Source organism: Akebia trifoliata, chromosome 9, assembly GCF_017979445.1.
Source record: "Akebia trifoliata isolate Shusen 1 chromosome 9, ASM1797944v1, whole genome shotgun sequence".
NCBI lineage: Eukaryota > Viridiplantae > Streptophyta > Magnoliopsida > Ranunculales > Lardizabalaceae > Akebia > Akebia trifoliata.
The window spans coordinates 2,939,542-2,958,719 of NC_141383.1; the positions used below are offsets into that span (position 1 = coordinate 2,939,542).

Sequence of the window (19,178 nt, forward strand, 5' to 3'; positions counted from 1 at the left end):
AAAATATGCACCAGATTTTGTTGTTAATTTTTTTCTTATTTTTTGGATAAATATAAAATAATTCATGTCAAAATAAAATAAGATAATTCCCCACATCCAACCACTATGTCATATATCACATAATAAATATGTGTAGAGACAATTGATTTTTAGTAACATTTATAATTTTCATAAGTTTTAAGGAATATTTTGTTCTATTGTAATGAAATGGGAAAGAAGAAAAATATTAGTAAAGTATTGGGAGTAAAGTAAGATATCAGTAATTATTTGAAAAATTCCAGATTTTTATTCCGATTGCAAATTTAAGATGTGCTTTATATTAATATGTTAGTACATTTTTTCACTTGCTTGAGTCAATCAAATTAGTCACCAAGTTGACTCAAATAGATTATTACACCCATCTCATTACAATGCATCCCATCCAGTACTCCTTGTTAACTCTTCAAATGGAAGATGAAAATCCATTTACAATGCATCCCATCCATCACCTTTATGGGATGTTTACGAAGAAGTGATCAACTTTTGACGAATTTACGATTCTGGCTAGTAGTTCATTTTAATTATCAAAATATGAATGGTAACGAATTCGGAGGTTTTAAAGTAACTATTTCGCAGATTTAAAGTGACTATCTCGTATGAAACCTGCGAAATAGTAATAGTCACTTTCAAACCTCCGAATTCATTATCTTTCACGTTTTGATAATTAAAATGAACAGTGAGTTGGAATTGTAAATTCATCAAATTCAGCTCACGAAATGGTAATTCACCTTACATTTTTTCTCTTTCTATGAACAAATCATTCTAAGAAAGAAGTTTGAACATCATTCATGACTACAAGTAGATATAGATATACACATCACAACAACAAACCCATAGAACTAGGGCTTAATGTCAATCCAGTGCAGTTGGAGTTCCACTTCACCACATTCCACATTTCTCAGTCTGAGACATAAATCTTGAACAACCTCTCTATCCTTCCAAATAATACAGCTCTCCTGTGAAAAACAGTTTTTCCTGCTCGGCGACATTGTTTTGATTATAGTACCACTTGGAAGACCTTCCAAGTTCATTCTTACAGCTTCTATATATGGTTTAATGTCGAACTCTGCGTCTCCCATTTTGTCATCAAAGGTGAATGTATCCTTGTCGAAAACTTCCTGAACATTAGAGGAATAATAAATTTTCATGTCAAATTGGATGAATTTGATTCCATCGAACTTTGAATTCATATGTAACAAAAATTATGAGGGCAGGTGCAATTAAAATTAAGAAAATAATGAATTAATTCTCTTTCCTTATCAAACATGAACTTTTAAAGTTTTATCATACAAACTATCTATCTCACTCATGGTTTTAAATCTCGTCCGTGACCAAGATAACTCGTCTGAATTATCTCAATATCATCCATGAACGAGACGGATAGACAAGGCATCTCACATGTGCAATGCAAAATCTCGTGAGACGAACAAGATGACTCGGACGATATTTTGAAAATCTCGACCGAGTCAGTAAAACTCATCCAAGTCAACTGGGATTTAAGATGTTTTAATTCAAATAATTTTTTTTTTAATTTAAATACTTATCATCTAAATAAAATATGATTTTATGATTAAACATATTCTAATCTACCTTATTTTATATAATAAAAAAATCATTATTACTTTTATATAAATATGTATGAATAAATAATTGTAAACCGAGTTGAATAATTTATCTTATTCAAGACGAGGTTACTCATTGAAGACAACTCGATCTCGTCCATGAATGAGACGAGACTTCAAATTGAGTGTTGAAAGTGGGAACGGATCCTCTATAGTGCGATTGGACTATTGAAAAATCGCCACATCAACGACATTGTAATATCCCTCCGTGAAAATTTGGGATTACAACAACCATCCATTTTAACAATCTTGATCTATATATATATATATATATATATATTATATATATATATATATATTTAAATCAAATCTAGGCCATCAACCCAACACACTTGTGTTGTTATTTTTCTTGAACATGAGCCTCTCTCTCTCTCCTATAGAGAAAGTGCTACAGAGGTCTACAGGGAAGAGGGGTTACAAGGATCTATTCCCGTTGACTAAGGCAATGTTTGTTTGCGCTATTTTTCATCGCTTATTGCTGAAAAAAATTAAATTAAGCACTTTTGTCAAAATAGCACGTTTGTTTACTCTATATTTTCAGCGCTTATTACTGAAAATAAGTGAAAACAATTCAGCACTATTTTGATGCTGAAAAAAAGTGCTGAAGCGGTAAGCACTTTGCTTTTTCAACATGAACAAGTATGCCTTTTGTTTTTTTGAGCATGGACAAGTATGCCCTTATTCTTAAAGGATATTACCTCTTATATCCCATGTATAAGTATATAAACACCCCACAAATTAATAAACCCACACCATAACTAAATTATTTTGTCTTATATGGGTTAAAAGTTTTGGAATGAGTTGATTTTTGGTGAGGATGATCTCTATAATGAGGAGATCATCCTCACAAAAAAATCAGCATATTGAAACTTCTAACCCTATCAAAACAAGTTCAAGAACCGTAAATTGTCCCTTTTTAAAAAAAAAAACTATTTTTGACGAGTTAGAAGTTTTAAAATAGACTGAATTTTTGTGAGGATGATCTCTAGATCATATAGACCATCCTCACTAAAAATTTGCTCACTCCAAAAACTTTAACCCATATAAAACAAAACAAAAAATGGCTATAGTGTGGGTTGCCCTTATTAATTCATAGGGTGCTTTTATAATTACATATCCTTCATTTCCATCGAAAATTATTCATCCAAAATTAAGTTCTTTCAAAGTTGATTTCAAATTTTGGTGCCTTGTATGACATTATTATTTTTAATTTTAAATTTGTGAGCTTTTATAAATAGAAATTATTATTTATGAATTGAAGATTTGAGTATTATTTATTATTTAAAAATAAATTATATTTTAATTTTATAAGAAATAATATATTATATTGTGTTTGATAATAAATAAGCATTTGAAACATGCAAACAATGTCTGATATGATTGTAAGGGTAACAAAGACAATTTACCAGTTTCAGCAATATGTAACAAACATGATTCAACATCTAAACAAACAACCTTTTCAGCACTTAAATTTAGCGCTTATAAGTTTCAGCGCTTAATGCTATTAAGCACTTATTTTTTTCAGTTTAACAAACAACACCTAACTTTTTAACTATTGATACGACGTTAAATAGAATTGAATGGAGGAATGGGATTCAAGGGCAAACTTACAGTGGGAGCAATCCCCACAAGAATTTTCAAAGTCTTTTAAGTATTTATGAGCTATTGTGACATATAATAGCATTGGATATAAGAATTTGCCACTACCACCGCCACAAAAATTAATTTTTTCTTATTTGTCTCTACAAAAAATTTCCACTCTTAGTTGCCCCCAACTGGACATAATTTTGGCTCCACCCTTGGCATTGGAACAAGTTCAGCCGACCATCGGGTATTCAATAAGGTTTCAATGATGATGAATTAATCAAATTGAGAGACCATAACATTGCTAAATTAGGAAAAAGAAAGATTGGAGGTAACTAAGGATGGATATAAGCAGATATCAACAAGAAGCTCTGGTTAAGCTGTCGACTAGCTTAAAAAAAATCTCTCTCATGGTAGGCTTAAACATGAGAAACATTTTGCAAGTAGTGAGGCAATGGTCTCAGCAGATTCATAGACCAAATGTAGAAGGCATCAGCACCAAGTTATCTAAACTATTCTTCTGAAATCTTTTACTAAAGGGAAATTACCATTTTGTGTGTTGAATATGACGAAATTTTGAGTCTGGTACACTGTTCATTTTTATTCTCAAAACATGTTTTGGAGCTAGTTCTCTTGTAGGTATTATAATTTAAAGTGACGATACCGCCAATAAAATAAAAGGATGAAATCACTAGTAATCATTAAAAATAAGGATATTTGTCTTTAAATTTACCAATAAGAGTCACTTTTTTATTAGTAAGACTGTACCTTAGAATTACAATACCTACCAACGAACTTGCTTGAAAACTAGTTTTGGGAATTAAAATGAATAGTGTACCAGAATCGAAACTTTTGCAAAAGTTGCGCATGTTGTGGGAAAATCTCTTTACTAAAACCTATAAAATGAAAAAATATTTGAGATAGGTTCTATTGGCATACCAACTTTTACTTGCAACACACCATTCCCTTTTAAAATAAGATAAATTACCATTTTGTGCACTGAACATGGAAAAATTCCAGTTCTGGTACAATGTTCATTTTAATTCCCAAAACATGTTTTCCAACAAATTCATAACTTTTATAATCATTGAACTCACTGTTAAAAAAATATCAAGGGTATTTGACAGTAACATAACCTGCGATCTAACTAAGTAATTTATCAGCTGCTTTGCTAACTATATAATAAAAGTCATTCTTAAAATTACTTGCGACCTCGCTAGTAATTTAACAGTGAGGTTGCTGGTTATAAAAGTGATGATTTCGCTAGAAAACATGTTTGGGAATTAAAATGATCAGTGCACCGGAACCAGAATTTTGCCGTAATTTGCTCATGTTTACAGAAATTTCTCTTTAAAGTTTGCATATAGTTTGGTGTGTTACAAGTAAAAGTTGGTGTCTTAAAAGAAGCTCTCTTGTTTTATCTACTTAAACCCAAATTATAAAGTTGAGATTTCGAACCAGTCTCTAATTTTAGAACTTGTCCCAGTGCTCATATGTTAATTATATAAACAGAAAGAATAATTGCTCTTTTGGAAAATTGGACTTCATGCACTTACACCACATTGGAAGCAAATAACCAGAGAGCATGTAGAGGAGAATACTTACAAGCTTTACTGGAAGATTGGGATCTGCGACACCAAGTGTTAAATCTTCATTCCACTCAGGATTAATGTTCTTTTTCTTCACACTGGTCTTTAATTTCTGCATCAAATTTATACAATATCAGCATAGCAGAACTAATTAACAAGTCGAGTAATTCTAACTTGTTTACTCTGTTCACGAAATTTGAATCAAGCCCTTGTCCACCTCAGCACCACCACAGAATAGTCGGGCAATGTCATAACCTATGAACTAGTTCAGAAGTGAACACAAACCTTTTTTAAAACCTGTTTTTAGATAAAAAGTAACAAATAGAGAATATCTAGAAAGAAAGTAACTTTTAGAAAATAAAAATAATTTCCTTCTACTTTTTAAAATGTATAAATTTTTTACTTTTTAAAAATAATTTTCTAAAATGAATCCAAACATATTTTTAACTTTCAAAAGTCAAAAAATTACTTTTGTGTGTATCCAAACGGGCTCATAATTGACGATAAAAATTGAATCGGATGTTGTGATCTAGAGAGAAAAAAAAAATGAAAAATATGAAGAAGGCCCTTGTGCATAAAAGGTAGGATTCTTAATCTGTAGATTTTGGACCCATTTTAAACTAATTCTTAAATATAGAATTATCCAAAGTACAAAAAATCCTTTAATACAAAAACAACAAACGAAATCAGATATATGGGTTTTGGACTAATTCTTGAATGGAAAACTACCCAAAGTAAGAAAAATCCGTTGATACAACAACTACACTAACAATAACGAATCAATCAATTATAGTTAAAAAAAATACAAAAACAAAAGATATGCATTTGGGACACAGGATCTAAAAATGGGGCCATAAACAAGCAAATATGGATTAAAAGAAACCAATTAACTTGGAATTACAGACAAAATAGAATTAAGTGAGTAAGTTGGTTTTCTAGCTTCACCTCTTTGCCCATCTTGATCACCATGTAAGGATCACTACTACGAAGATCACGGATGGCCAGATTAATGCCTCGATGAACCCGAATTCTAAGAAGTCCCAAATAATTTTCCATTAAATAATGAAGCTAAAGAAAATGAAGAAGAAAAAGAAAAATTAATATGGAGGGAGTGGGACTTTTAAGTTTGAGACTCCATTGAACAACAAATCCTCTACTTATATATTTAGAAACAGTAGAGATGAGCAAATACTTTATTAATAATTTGGAGTGCACAGTCAACCAAGTTCATTTATTTGCTGAGTAATGACTATAGCCTTTTTTCGGTGATTGAGATTTTAGACCTAACCCTCGATGCATGTTTTGGTTAATATTTGAGGTACCCTCATGTTTTCAAACTGATGACATGCCCCTTGACCTTGGTCTATTCTAATAAACTAAGAAAATGACTTAAATATCTTTATCTCCTATTTGGTAGTTAAAAAGAATATTTCATATCTACATAATAAAAAACAATGGTAAGTGTTACTCCAACTATAATTGTGAGGTGTATAGATGTGACACTCCAATTACAATGGAGTGAGGTCTATACTACCCCACTTTAATGCCTTTACTCTTCATCCTTTTTAATTTTATTATCTTTTCTTTTCTCTTCTCTCTCTTCAGTAAATATTCTTCTAATTTTATTATCTTTCCTTTTTTATCCCATTTTTCAATATTACTTATCTAATTTTACAATCTTTCCTCTTTTATCCCTTTAACCCTAAGAAGATGTCCGTGCCTACTTTCTTTCTAAAACTAGTTATCTTTAATATCTTTGTGAAAAAAGAATTATCTTTGTCTTCAATATTCAAAGTTCTTTCTATTTCAATCTTCTTGACCTCAATGATAAAATGGAATTCTGGGGAGCAAAATCAAGGGTTTTCCACAATGGGCTAAGGTGAGTAGAAAACAATGATTTGAAGTACGGGTGTTAATGAATAGCCGAAATCCGAATTCGAATTTGAAAAATCGGATATTATCCGAAATTTTTGGATTTCGGATTCGGATGTCATTTGAAAATATCGCGATATCCGATTCGATAATATCCGCTCCGATATAATATATATATATATCATGTATTTATGTTTTACAACAAAAATTTTACATATGTATATATGGTGATGCGTATTCGTGTTATACAACGAAATGTTATTTTTTAAACTTTATCTTCTCTAACCAGCTAAAACGAGACAAACCAGTGACGGATTCGGATCGATGAATTTCGATTGAACTCCGCAACACTGTCTTCTCCGAACGGCGAGCATCAGGTACCTCTCTCTCTCTCTCTCGCTCTCTCTCCGATCTGATTCGAACTAGTCGTGATTTTTTTGGAGGAAATCTGAGGGTTTCGAGTTTCGATTGTGCGAATTCCGCCACATCTTCTTCGGCCGACGAGATTACAGGTACATATTTACTCACTCTCTCTCTCCGAACCAGTCGGAGTGATTTTTCGGGGGTTTCGACTGTGCGAACTCCGACAGATCGAAGACGATGGTGTTTTGCAAGATTTTTTTTTGAATCGGATATCTGATATATTTTTCGGATTCGAATTCGAATGTTTGTTAGGGATATCCGATCGGATTCGAATTCGAATTCGGATAGTATTTTTTTTTTTCGGATTCGAATTCGAATATAGTAGTATCCGATCGGATACATATCCGTTGACAGGCCTAATTTGAAGGTGACGTTGAGTAGGTAAATTTAATTTACCAAATCATTTGTTGAAAATTGTGAAATTCCCATTTTGCAATCATTTTAATTCCAAAAATGGTAAGTTACCATTTTTGGAATTAAATTTTTTATCAATTAGGAAAATAATTTACTTATACAAATATCCATCTCAAAATGTGATGTTTAATAATAAAAAAACAAAGGCTTTTTTTTAGTAATTTAAAATAAAATTTCCCTCTTTGGTAAAAATTCAAAATTTAAATTATTATTTTCAAAATTAGAAAGAGCAGTGCAATCGAAAAATTTTTGAAAGGAAAAATCCAAGGATTTTTACTACAAGTATAAGATGAGGGTATTTAAGTCATTTTATATTAATTTAATATGTCATCATTTTGGAAACATAATGGTCGGTCCACCCGAAGGAGTGTACTGCAAATCACCCAAATTTGTTCAAATTAATTGGGTTTGTTGCGGTCTCTTTTGGCTACCTGGAGATCCGCTTCGATAACTCCTCCATTAATTAGCTCGTTGAAATTATAAACCAGTGCCACGAGTCAACAGGTTTCGATCTTTCTTATTTATTTTCATGTAAAATGATTAAATTTTAATATTGTCATCATGTCATCTGTGGATCAGTCCACCATTAGTATACTATAATTGTTTTTAACAATTTTAAAAGTGTAAGGGTAGATAGAAAAATGTTAAATAAATCCAAAATCAAGAACTTAGCAATCGACTGAACTCTAGGAAGGATCACATCCATCTCATTTTACTCGATGATCGAAAATTGGACAGAACCCAGACCGAATCCAAATGGGTTTAAATCAAATCAAAATCAGTGAAAAATGATTCGAGTTTGGACCCCTCCAAAGCTAGACCGAACCCAGATCAAAACCGAACTAAGGACCAAACACCAAATCGAAAATTGAACGATAATCTAGTTGAAGAGATTGAGGATGACAGTTTTTTTTGAAAGAAAATTCAAAGGATTTATAATACTAGATCAGGATGAGGGTATTTAAGTTATTTTTCATTAGTATATATGAGTATACTGAGATAAAGGGTTATGCCATCATTATTATTATAAAAAAATTTCCCCCACTCATCCATCCTTTTAATGGATTTATTTATTTTTTTATTTTTATTTTTTACATTTCACCCCATTTTTCTTAACATCATAAATGGATGTATACTTCTCAAAACATCTATCACTCCTAATCTCTACAAATTCTCTCAAGTTATAAAGTTATCTTTATTATTAAATTAAGATTTTGCCTCAATTAATTTGATTTTATCTCAATTTATTCAAATTGCGATCATCAAGTCATTAGCAAATTCAAGGCTCAAGCAAATCAAAGAATCTCTCTTTTTCACACTCACGCGTATACATTCTTCTATTTGTATGTCGTTCACAGCCCAACGTGTTTCATGTTCAAGAAATTTTTTCAAATTAATTTCGTCTTTTTGTGGGCTTTTTGTACACATATGAGTCAAGTTGGGAATATTTATATACTTTGTCTTTACTCATGGTTTTAAAACTCGGTATCTAGTCTTGTCTGGCCCACGCGAATGCGGGTCCTAGGCAACTCATCTTGGACGAGTCTAATCGTTCATGTATTATTATAATAATTGTAACTATGTGTATTTATATAATATTTAAATAGCGAAGCACTTTCCTTACTAACATGGTAGATTTTAAGCCTTATTAAGGGGTTTTTTTTTTCTTCAAATGATTGCCACATTAGCAGTCCAACACCAAAGCTCTCATCGAAAAACTTAGATCCAAAAGAAAATATTAATTTTCTTTTGAACTTGATCCAAGGTTTTTAAAATTGACGGCTACCGAACTTCTCCATGACTCCCAAACTTAAAATTGAAATACAATGGTGAAGCATAACCTTTTTTGGAATTTTTTTTTTTTGAAAGTTCATAGAATTTGTTCTTTTAGAATTTTGAAGTATCGAATCATGTTTCTGGATGACACAAGGTGAGCCCAAGGACTCTTAATAAGGGTGAAATCCTTACTAACTTAGTAAGGCTAGTTGGACCCATTTAAATATGTGCTGTGATATATTTATACTTTTTCCTCAATTTATTTAAATCATTAAAAAATAAATTCTGATTGATCTAATCAAATGTAATCTCTATCCTAATTGTTAAAGGAAGATGATTCTGTGTATCACTATACATCTTATTATGCTGAATTATGTGCTCAAATATGGAGCTGCTTTATTCCTTCAACTATATCTATCTATTTATTTTTATTAATCACAAGTTTAAAAATATCACAACCTCAGATCCTAAAGTCCGTTTCCGATTAAATATTGTAATGTCAGAGTCACCTCGAAACTTGGCCGAGTTGATTCAACTTAACATGATAGAATTTTGATTGAAAACTCGGCTAAGCTGTCTGTGTTGTGTCTAATATTATTTTCCTTTTTCAGAAAATGAAAATAGAATGAAAAGTATGAATTTTGGGTAAATTGAACTTTCACCCCCTTAGGTTTGGCATAACTCAACTAACAAAATCTAGGAGAATAAATATTCTCGATTGAAACATTATGTAATATTTTGATAACAATAACTCTCAAGAGATTAATTAGTTGGTGAGTATATATAATGATGAATAATTTTTTCAATTTATGATCAATATTTAATATTAATTTAATTATTTGAGATTAATTTACACAATTTTTACATTTATAGGTGTGGACGGCTCAAGAGAATCAATTTCATGTTCTCTAGATAATCAAAATTAAGAAGCACATGTTGGAAAGTGATAGTTTAGGCTTCATAAGAACTAACCAAATTCTACCTTATAATCTCCTTTTTGATAACTGTTAGAACCCAATATTGTGTGGCCCAATTGACCTATACGTTTGGAATATTTAATTTGCACAAGGATTTTATACAATTAAAGACGTCAATAATTAATGTTAAATCCCAATAATATCAGAATTAGAAATACTCTTTGAGTTTTGGTAGGAAACCTTGATGGATATGAATCCTACTAAAAGAAGATGTCTATGTACTGTATTTCTATTTATTTAAGTGGATCAACACTCCATAATAGAAAAGAGATACACATACGCATAGGATTCTAAATAATAGTGATCTCCATCAATCACTGGAACTGTAACCGATCCAACATAGAGAGGAGAGAGAATGTGAGTCTGAAAAATTAAAGAACACATAGAACAAATGTTCACGATTGAGGATTTACACACATTAGATCATTGACACATGAATTACGAAAGACAAATCTCCCACTATATTTGGATCGTTGATTTGACATATGGCACAAGGTAAGTACCATAAAGTTTTTTATCTTTTGGAACATGAATATGTTTCTTGAGGAATATGAATGATTTTTTATACTGAAAGTTATAGACTAATAGTTACGTGAATAAAAGATTTTATATGTTATAAATCTCATATGTGGTATCAAAGCGTAGGTTCTTGAATCTCTATATCTTTAACTAAATTCTATTCATGCATGATTGTTGCCATATTGTCTAGATTCTTTTTGAAATCTTGTAGAAACTTTACGGTTATTAAATTCATACCCCTAGATTTCGATTTTCATTTTAGTACTATACTCACTGAAAGCGCCCTCGATCCATGGGTACGGATCCACTTTTATTTTTTCTGGGAGTCGCCACCTAATTTTACGGTCTAGGAATTGAAACATGACTCTAAGAGATAACTGATATTGCATCACAAAAAAACACTATGGGTCCAGGGATCACGTTATGGGATTGGAAGGTGTTAGGCACCAATCCCGCTCGACGAACGTTGGTCTTTACTTTTCCCAAAAATTTTATATTGCAAAAAAATGACTTAAAAAAAAATTATCTTCTTTTACCTGAGTGATTGCGATGATTGATTTCCTTAGAAACTGGTAAAGAACATTCCTCGTGTGAATCTTCTTATTTTTGTCTCTATCGTTAGATCTGCTTTCGATCTCCGAGATGATTTTTTCTTTTCCTAAATCTGTATATTTTCTAACTTTTCAAGGTGTTTTAAGAGTTTCTGAGTATTTTTTAGATAAAAAAATTGAGACTTAAGGGTTAAGTATGGACTTAGGACTTCAGATTTAAGATTTTCGAAGGTATTGGAAGAGATTTTGATCTCTCTTTTTTAGGATTTTTCTTGACCTCCGAAATTGGGTGGTAAAGACTCATTTTTAAAGAGTTTTTTGAATATTAGGGTTTGAATTAGATCTCTTAGAGATTATGTTTATCTCTAACTAATTTGTTGAGTTATTTAGATTATGATAATATTTTAGATAAATTTTATTTTAATTTTGAATTTTTTGACTTACTTAGAATGAGAATTTTTTAATTTTTGGAAAACTTTCCAATGGAAGTTTTTTATTAAATTATATTTTTAATTCTTTGGGATTCTCAATGGAGGGTTCTTTATTAAATATCATTTGGGCCCTACTTAAGTAAATAAGTTCGTGGGATTAATTAATTGATCTTATTTGTTTAAAAATTTTAGTTTAATTTATTAAGATTTTACTTTATGTTAATTAATGTTTTAATTATTAGTTTAAAATTTTTGAATTTTAAGGTTAGAAAATTATCGTTTTGCCTTCAAAAATGACTTTTGTATTGAGATGTTGTTTTTCGATATTTTGGAATCAGTTTTTCGTAAGGAATTTAATAAAAGTATTGGTTTGTGTCACTTATGCGTTTTTAGTGGAAAATGATCTTGGACCCTTTAAGGGGTGTTTTTATAATTTTATAAAAATTGGTGAAACAGTTTATTTGATTTTAGTTTGTTGTTTTATGTGCTCGAAAATATTTTTTTAAGCGTAATGTAGCACTAGGGATGTTCTGATGTCAGGGGTATTTTGATAATTAGATAATTTTTAAAGATTTTTCTTGTAAAACTTCTTTTTGTCTGAAATGATGATTTCTATGTTTTGAGTCATATTTTCCTAGCATAGTGTGATTTTTAAAATTTGCTTGCTTGAAATATCTCTTTGGTATTTTGAAAATACATCTAATAACAGCTAAAAATATTAGAATATTTATCTATCATTGGGAATCGTCGCAATCAGGTTGATGAGTTGATTAATCAAGCAAGTGTAAAAATGGGGTGTCTACACTCATATATTTCGTTTTTCATTTTAGATATTATACTTATAGATTTTAAATTTTCGTTTAGGGATTTTCATTTTGGGTATTATACTCATAGATTTCGATTTTATTTTTAAGTATCATGCTCATAGATTTCATATTTTTATTTTGGGTATTATACTCATAGATTTTGATTTTCATTTTTGGATACTATACTCTTAGATTTCAGTTTTGCTTGGGTTATTGAAACTCATATATATTTTAGATTTCGGTTTTACTTGGATTTTTTCAAACCCATATATTTTAGATTTCGATTTTGCTTGGGTTATTCAAACCCATATATATATTAGATTTCGATTTTACTTGGGCCTTTTCAAACTCATATATTTCAGATTTCGATTTTTCTTGGGTTATTCAAACCCATACATATTTCAGATTTGAGTTTTGTTTGGGTTTTTCAAATTCATATATTTTAGATATCATGTTTTGTTGGGATATTCAAACACACAAATTTAGATTTCAATTTTTGTTTGGGTTTCAAAAACCCATTAAAGTTACAGATTTAGTTTGGATCTTAGAAATTCATATTTTTATTTGCAATTAGCAAAACTTGTATAATTCATATATGAAATTATCAATACTTTATTTGAATCATTTACTAGCAAGATTACTAATTATTGTTAACTTCCTTGTTACCATTATTTTTATGTTCCTTGCTCATTAAATTTTCATAATTATAACCTTATACGATAAATGTTTTGTATAATATTATAAGTAAAACATTTTTGAGATTACCCTAAAGGTTTAGTAAATATTATTGGTCAATTTAGATATATATAAATTTTATTAATTTTGTAGCTGTCAATGTAACTTAAATTAGTAAAATTTATTAAATATCAAGTTGTATTAAATTTTGATCATTAGCATTGAAGAATAATAATATTTACAATGACAAATTCAATTAGGTGAATGAGAGTAGCTTAAAAGATAATTTCATTTTACTGATTGAAATCTAGTTAAGGTAATATAATCTACATAAATTTAATAAAATTAGGATTTAATACTCAAAGGTAACAAAATTGATTGAATAAATTATGTAAATTATATTAATCTTATAGGATAACCTAATTAGTTTATTACCTAAAAAATAAGTAAATAATAAATATATTTAATTTAACCCAAAGGATAAATTTAGGTGATATTAATAAATTCATCATTATCAAATAAAAACTCAAAATACTTATTAGAGCATTGTTCTTTTTTAATTTCATTCCCAGTTCATTGCATTCTTATGCCTCTACCCTCCTAATTCTTATCAGAAATTTTTTTTTGGATTGGTATGATCACATCCAATTTAGTCCGGGTGTTTTGGATCTTGGCCTAGCCTTTATTTCTACAAAACCTGTGGACCTCACTAAGAATAGTACAGTAGAGTAAAAGAATTTATTTTTCACTTAGGAAATATCGAATAAACTTAGTTTAATATTTATGAGGATAACGATCACTAACAACATCAAGATGTAGACACCCCATTTTTGCATCCGCCTGATTAATCAAATCGTCGACCCGATCGCAAAGGTTCCCAATGATGGATGTATTTCCAATGCTTTATTTTGTTACCAGATATGTTTCAGAAATCCGGATGAGGTATCTTGAACTGACAAAACTTAGAAACCACGCTACGCTAGGAAAATATGACCCCAGAAACATAGAAATCATCATCTTGCAAACCAAAAAGAAGCTTCACGATAAAAATCACTAAAAATGATTAAATTACCAAAATACCCCTAACCTCAAAACAACCCTAGAGCCTACGTTACACTTAGGAAAACTCTCTCGAACACATAAAATAACAAATCGGAACCAAATAAATCATTTCACACCAATTTTAACAGAATTTGACAAAATTACGAAAATGCCCCTCATAAAGTTCACAATAATTTCACATAAAAATTTTCATAAATGACACAAACCAACATTCTCATTGAATTCCTTACGAAAAACCGATTCTAAAACATCCTAGAACATTAAAAACCGACTTGAAACGTGAAAAGTCCTCTCCGGGGGCAAAACGGTAATTTCACAATTTTCATAATTAAAAAATTCGAAATTAATAAATAAAACATTAAATAATTAAAGTGAAACATTAATGAAATTAATTTAAAAAGTTGAACCTAAAAAATCGATTAATTGGACTCTCAGGCAAAATTGTTGAGGGTTCGTGGGATATTTTTTAAGGACCCCTCCATTTGGGGGTCCAAAGAATTAAAGATATAATAAAAGGGGTTCTCCAAAAATTTAAAATCAATCAAGCAAGACTAAAGTCAAAATTTAAAATCAATTAAGCAAGACTAAAGTCAAGATATTAAAGTCAATCAATAAGACTAAAGTCAAAATTAAAGTCATTAGTAAGACTAAAGTCAAGTATTAAAGTCAATCTCATAAGACTAAAGTCAAAACCCTAAATCAAAACCCTAATCTAATCAAGTCAAGACTAAATTCAAAACCCTAAATTAAAACCCTAATCTAAACTAATCAAGTCAATCTCATAAGACTAAAGTCAAAATCCTAAATTAAAACCCTAAAGACTAAGTCAAAACCCTAATTGAAACCCTAAAAGAAACCCTAATCAAACCCTAATGCTTCTAAAAACTTTATAAATAAGAGCCTCCACACCCTATTTTCGTATCAAAGAAAAAACCCTAGAAAAGTAGGTGAAGAAGTCTCCACAACCTCCTCCAAAACCCTAATTTTGGAGCCCCAACTCCTTACCTAACACCCCTGCTCTGATTTTAACCTAAAAAACACCCAAAAACCTCTAAAAAACATCCCAAAAATCCACAAAAAATTCGAAGCACCCAGATCCAAGAAGGAGATACCTTACCTTGGAGATCAGAAATCAGATCCGGAGATAGAATTAAGTAAGGAATACGGTACAAGGAACCATTTTCACTAGATCTGAGGGAATAGTACTTTTGCAGATCGAAGGTAAGTTTTTTTTTTTTTAATCTAGGTTTGTCATTAGCAATGTAGATTTATTTGGGATAAGTAGAGACCGGCAATGGCCGGGCGGGGTTGGTGCCTAACACCTTCCAACCCCGTAACATGATCCCCGGATTCGGATTTTTTGTAGTAGAGTGTTTTTATCCATTTTAGAGTCAGTTTGGTTCCTAAACCACAATAACTAGGTGGCGACTCCCAAACCTCAAGGGTCAAAAACGGATCCGAGCACCCCGCGAATCGAGGACGCTTTCAGTGGCGACTCTACTGGGGACTATTAAGGATCAAAAACTTGAAAAACCCCAAGTATGGGAGCATTGCCAAGATGATCTAGTTTTTTTTATTATTTAGTTGGATTTATTTTATTTATTTTTTCTGTTTATTTATTTTTGTCTTGATTGTAGATGATTTTGGGTATTGCATTTTTTTTTTCCAATTAAGGATCACTTTTTGATGACCCCTAAATAATGAAAGATTCAAATTGACCTATGAAAATGATGGAATGATGAAGGTTGGACAGAAATATTAAAACGTTTTTAGAGAATATTCTGTTGAGAATTAGGTCTGAAAACCTCTTAATAAAATATAGATCTCGTCGAGTAGATTAATTTAGAATCTGAGTTCACTCAATTTCTTTATCGGAAGCCTTAGATATCATCGATGCAAGTTCAATCTGTAAATCTGGAATTATTTCTGAATGAAGTTGGGACAGCAACGTTAAAACATTTTTACAGAATATTCTAGTGAGAATTAAGTCTGGGAGCCTTTAATAAAACGTAGATCTCATCGAGTAGATTAATTTAGAACTTGAGTTCACTCAATTTCGTTATCGGAAGCCTTAGATATCATCGATGCAAGTTCAATCTGTAAATCTGAAATTATTTCTGAATGAAAGTTGGGACAGCAACGTTAAAACGTTTTTACAGAACATTCTTGTGAGAACTAAGTCTGGACACCTATTAATAAAATGTAGATCTCATCGAGTAGATTAATTTAGAACTTGAGTTCACTCGATTTCGTTATCGGGAGCCTTAGATATCATCGATGCAAGTTCAGATCGTATTTTCCTAATTCACAGAAAATCTGAATTTATTTAATGTTGGCACAATTAATGTTCTTGAGAGTGAGCTCATCTCAATCATTGTCATTCTATCATCAATGTAACACCTATTGGAATCTCGATTTATTTTGGATCACCCAAAAGTGATCATTGATTGGACCTTAAAAATTATAAAAATTATGCCTATTGCAATGTTTGTTTGATCAATTATTATATGCCATGCTCATTAATTGATTTGCCATGATCTTGACAGATATATTTGTGATGTGTTTGATTTCATTTTAATTTCGATGTGATGGGTTTTGGATTATTTTCTTGATCAATATTCATTTGATATCCATATGTGATGACATAATCTGGCCCATGGGCCCACGTGTTTGAAAAGGTCCCGGGCACACCCCACCCTGTTTTGCACACACCACAAGCACGTTTACTGTTTTACCCACTTACACGTCCCATATAGCCAACGTGGCACTAGTGCGTGGCCCGGTCTCTTCGGAGATGCGACGTCATTCATGAAAACCACAACTCCAGTCACGTACCTTAGGGTATATCAAACTGGGGGCATCAATACCGTCTGATCAGGTGATTCTGAGAGGAATATTGATGCACCCAGGCTGGAGCGACCTGAGTCTTTGACCTATTGTGAGCCACACAGTCACATGTCCCGATTGCCAACGTAGTACTAGTACGTGGTCGGTCCCCTCGTGGGATGCTAAACCATTTATGAAAGCTACAACCCTTGACTCGTACCCGTAGGTATAAAAGATAATCTAAGTATATCAATTGCACTTCTTGGTCAAAATCGGTGCCTAAGCAGATCTTGCCCCGCTGTACCCTACTGTACGAGGGGGATAGACTACGTCTATTCTAGACGAGAGGTATTTAAGTGGGCCCTTGCTCAGCATTGTGCGCCACCTCTCAACTGGAGATCAAACTGGCTGTTTTTGACTTCAGAGAAGTGAATTGAGGTTTTAGATTATCACCTATACGGTATATCAAACCAAGTCACCACGTATCGAAAGGTATATAGGTGTGCTTTGGCAAGGGTGGCCAGATAAAAATACATTGCACGTAGTAAGCTCAGAGTCTAGAAACCTTCCCAGTAGGTCACGACTCGAACTTATCGTGGGTGTTCCCGGGTGTTATTGAATGGAATCTTATGAACTTTGGATTGATATGAATGTATGTGAATGATGAGATCAGAATGCATGTGAATGATGAAATGGATGTTATGTGAATGATGAGATCAGAATGTATGATTGTCCTCAGGATAAAAAATGTTATTTTTGAAAATCAAAATGGGTGCACCGACCCAATAAAAAAAATCATCTCTTGCAAATGACCCAGCCCAACTCGATCCAACAATCCTAATGGACCGGGCCATTTAAATCGAAATAGAAATCAAATTTTCAAAGAAGAAAAATAGTTTACAAAGGGAAAGTATTTTCCAGAAAAAAATATTTCCAAAAGAAGTGTTTTCAAAAAAAATGTGTATTCTCTAAAAAAAATGTTTTCTAAGAAAAAACGTTTTCCAAAAAATATTTTTCATAAAAACAAGATTTTCCAAGAGAAGATACTTTCCAAATAAAAAACTATTTTTCAGAGAAAAAATATTTTTCAGAAGAAAATGTTTTCCAAAAGAAAAGAAAAATAATTTGCAAAAGATCTATTTTTGCATGAAAAATTTGTATGGACCTTGGAAAACTACCAAAAAATGATTGCAAAAAATAATCAGAATTGTGAAAATTTTTATTCAATAAAAATATATTTTCAAGAGTGCAATAAAATTATTTTCCTTCTGAATAATCATTGAATAGATGAATTGTTTAATGGATTGGTGCACAAAATTCAATAAAATCTCAGGGTTTATTTAAAATGTTATCAAGGGGGTGTCACTGAAATTGGTTAAATTCACCTTCAAAGAGGTTTTAAGGGTTATCATTGTATGTAAGCTCAATCGTCCATTGCCGAGCTAGGGTTGTAAATCCAGTCAGTTAGAGTAAACGTCAATATCAAGTCAACAGTCAGAAATGACCTCAAAATTTCTCAACATCGTCCAGTTGTTCTTTGAAGATTATAGTGCTTCAATCCTACCGGTTGTAAGCAATATCTCATCCTCAGTCCTAATCAAACTCGTGTGGGTACTTGTCTTGAGTTTTCGTGAGTCATTTGGGTTAGCTCGAATCCTTTTTCCAACAAGGTCATGTCTTCCTAAATTGAGTCTACTCTTTCCTATTGAGTCAAGTTAGTTTATCGAGTCTATAGAGGTGTCTGTTGTCCCATCTGAAATTGATCGGATAAAAGAAATTTTTGAATACCTCGAGCGCATTAACGAATTAACTAATAATTTGATAGATTTTGTTTCTGAACAAGAAGATAAGAGTCGGGCTCAACCTTTAGTCGAGAAAGGAAAGGTCTTTGACCTCGAAACAAAAAATAATTCCTAAAGAGATTCAAATAAAAACCATCTTATCCCTAAAGGAACACGAGGGGATAATGAATTGACTCAGAAATTTCAAAAGACTTGTTCGTGTGATCATAT

At 31.4% G+C, this 19,178-nt stretch overlaps 1 protein-coding gene across 1 annotated transcript; it reads right to left on the reverse strand.

Annotated features, from left to right (window-relative positions):
* Nucleotides 1-630: 630 nt before the first annotated feature.
* LOC147394081 (protein C2-DOMAIN ABA-RELATED 4-like) lies at nucleotides 631-5,953 on the reverse strand. The gene is made up of 3 exons (XM_086453955.1): nucleotides 5,780-5,953; nucleotides 4,851-4,946; nucleotides 631-1,157 (listed from the first exon to the last, which is right to left on the reverse strand). The coding sequence occupies exons 1-3, from the start codon at nucleotides 5,888-5,890 to the stop codon at nucleotides 879-881; spliced, it is 486 nt and encodes a 161-aa protein (XP_086310081.1). The 5' UTR covers nucleotides 5,891-5,953; the 3' UTR covers nucleotides 631-878.
* Between the last annotated feature and the right edge of the window lie 13,225 nt (nucleotides 5,954-19,178).

Coding starts and splice junctions, on each gene's coding strand:
- LOC147394081 (XM_086453955.1), bottom strand. CDS start 5,890: ATGGAAAATTATTTGGGACTTCTTAGAATTCGGGTTCATCGAGGCATT. Junction 4,947..5,779: donor TGATCAAGATGGGCAAAGAG/GTGAAGCTAGAA, acceptor AATTTGATGCAG/AAATTAAAGACCAGTGTGAA. Junction 1,158..4,850: donor CCAATCTTCCAGTAAAGCTT/GTAAGTATTCTC, acceptor TCTAATGTTCAG/GAAGTTTTCGACAAGGATAC.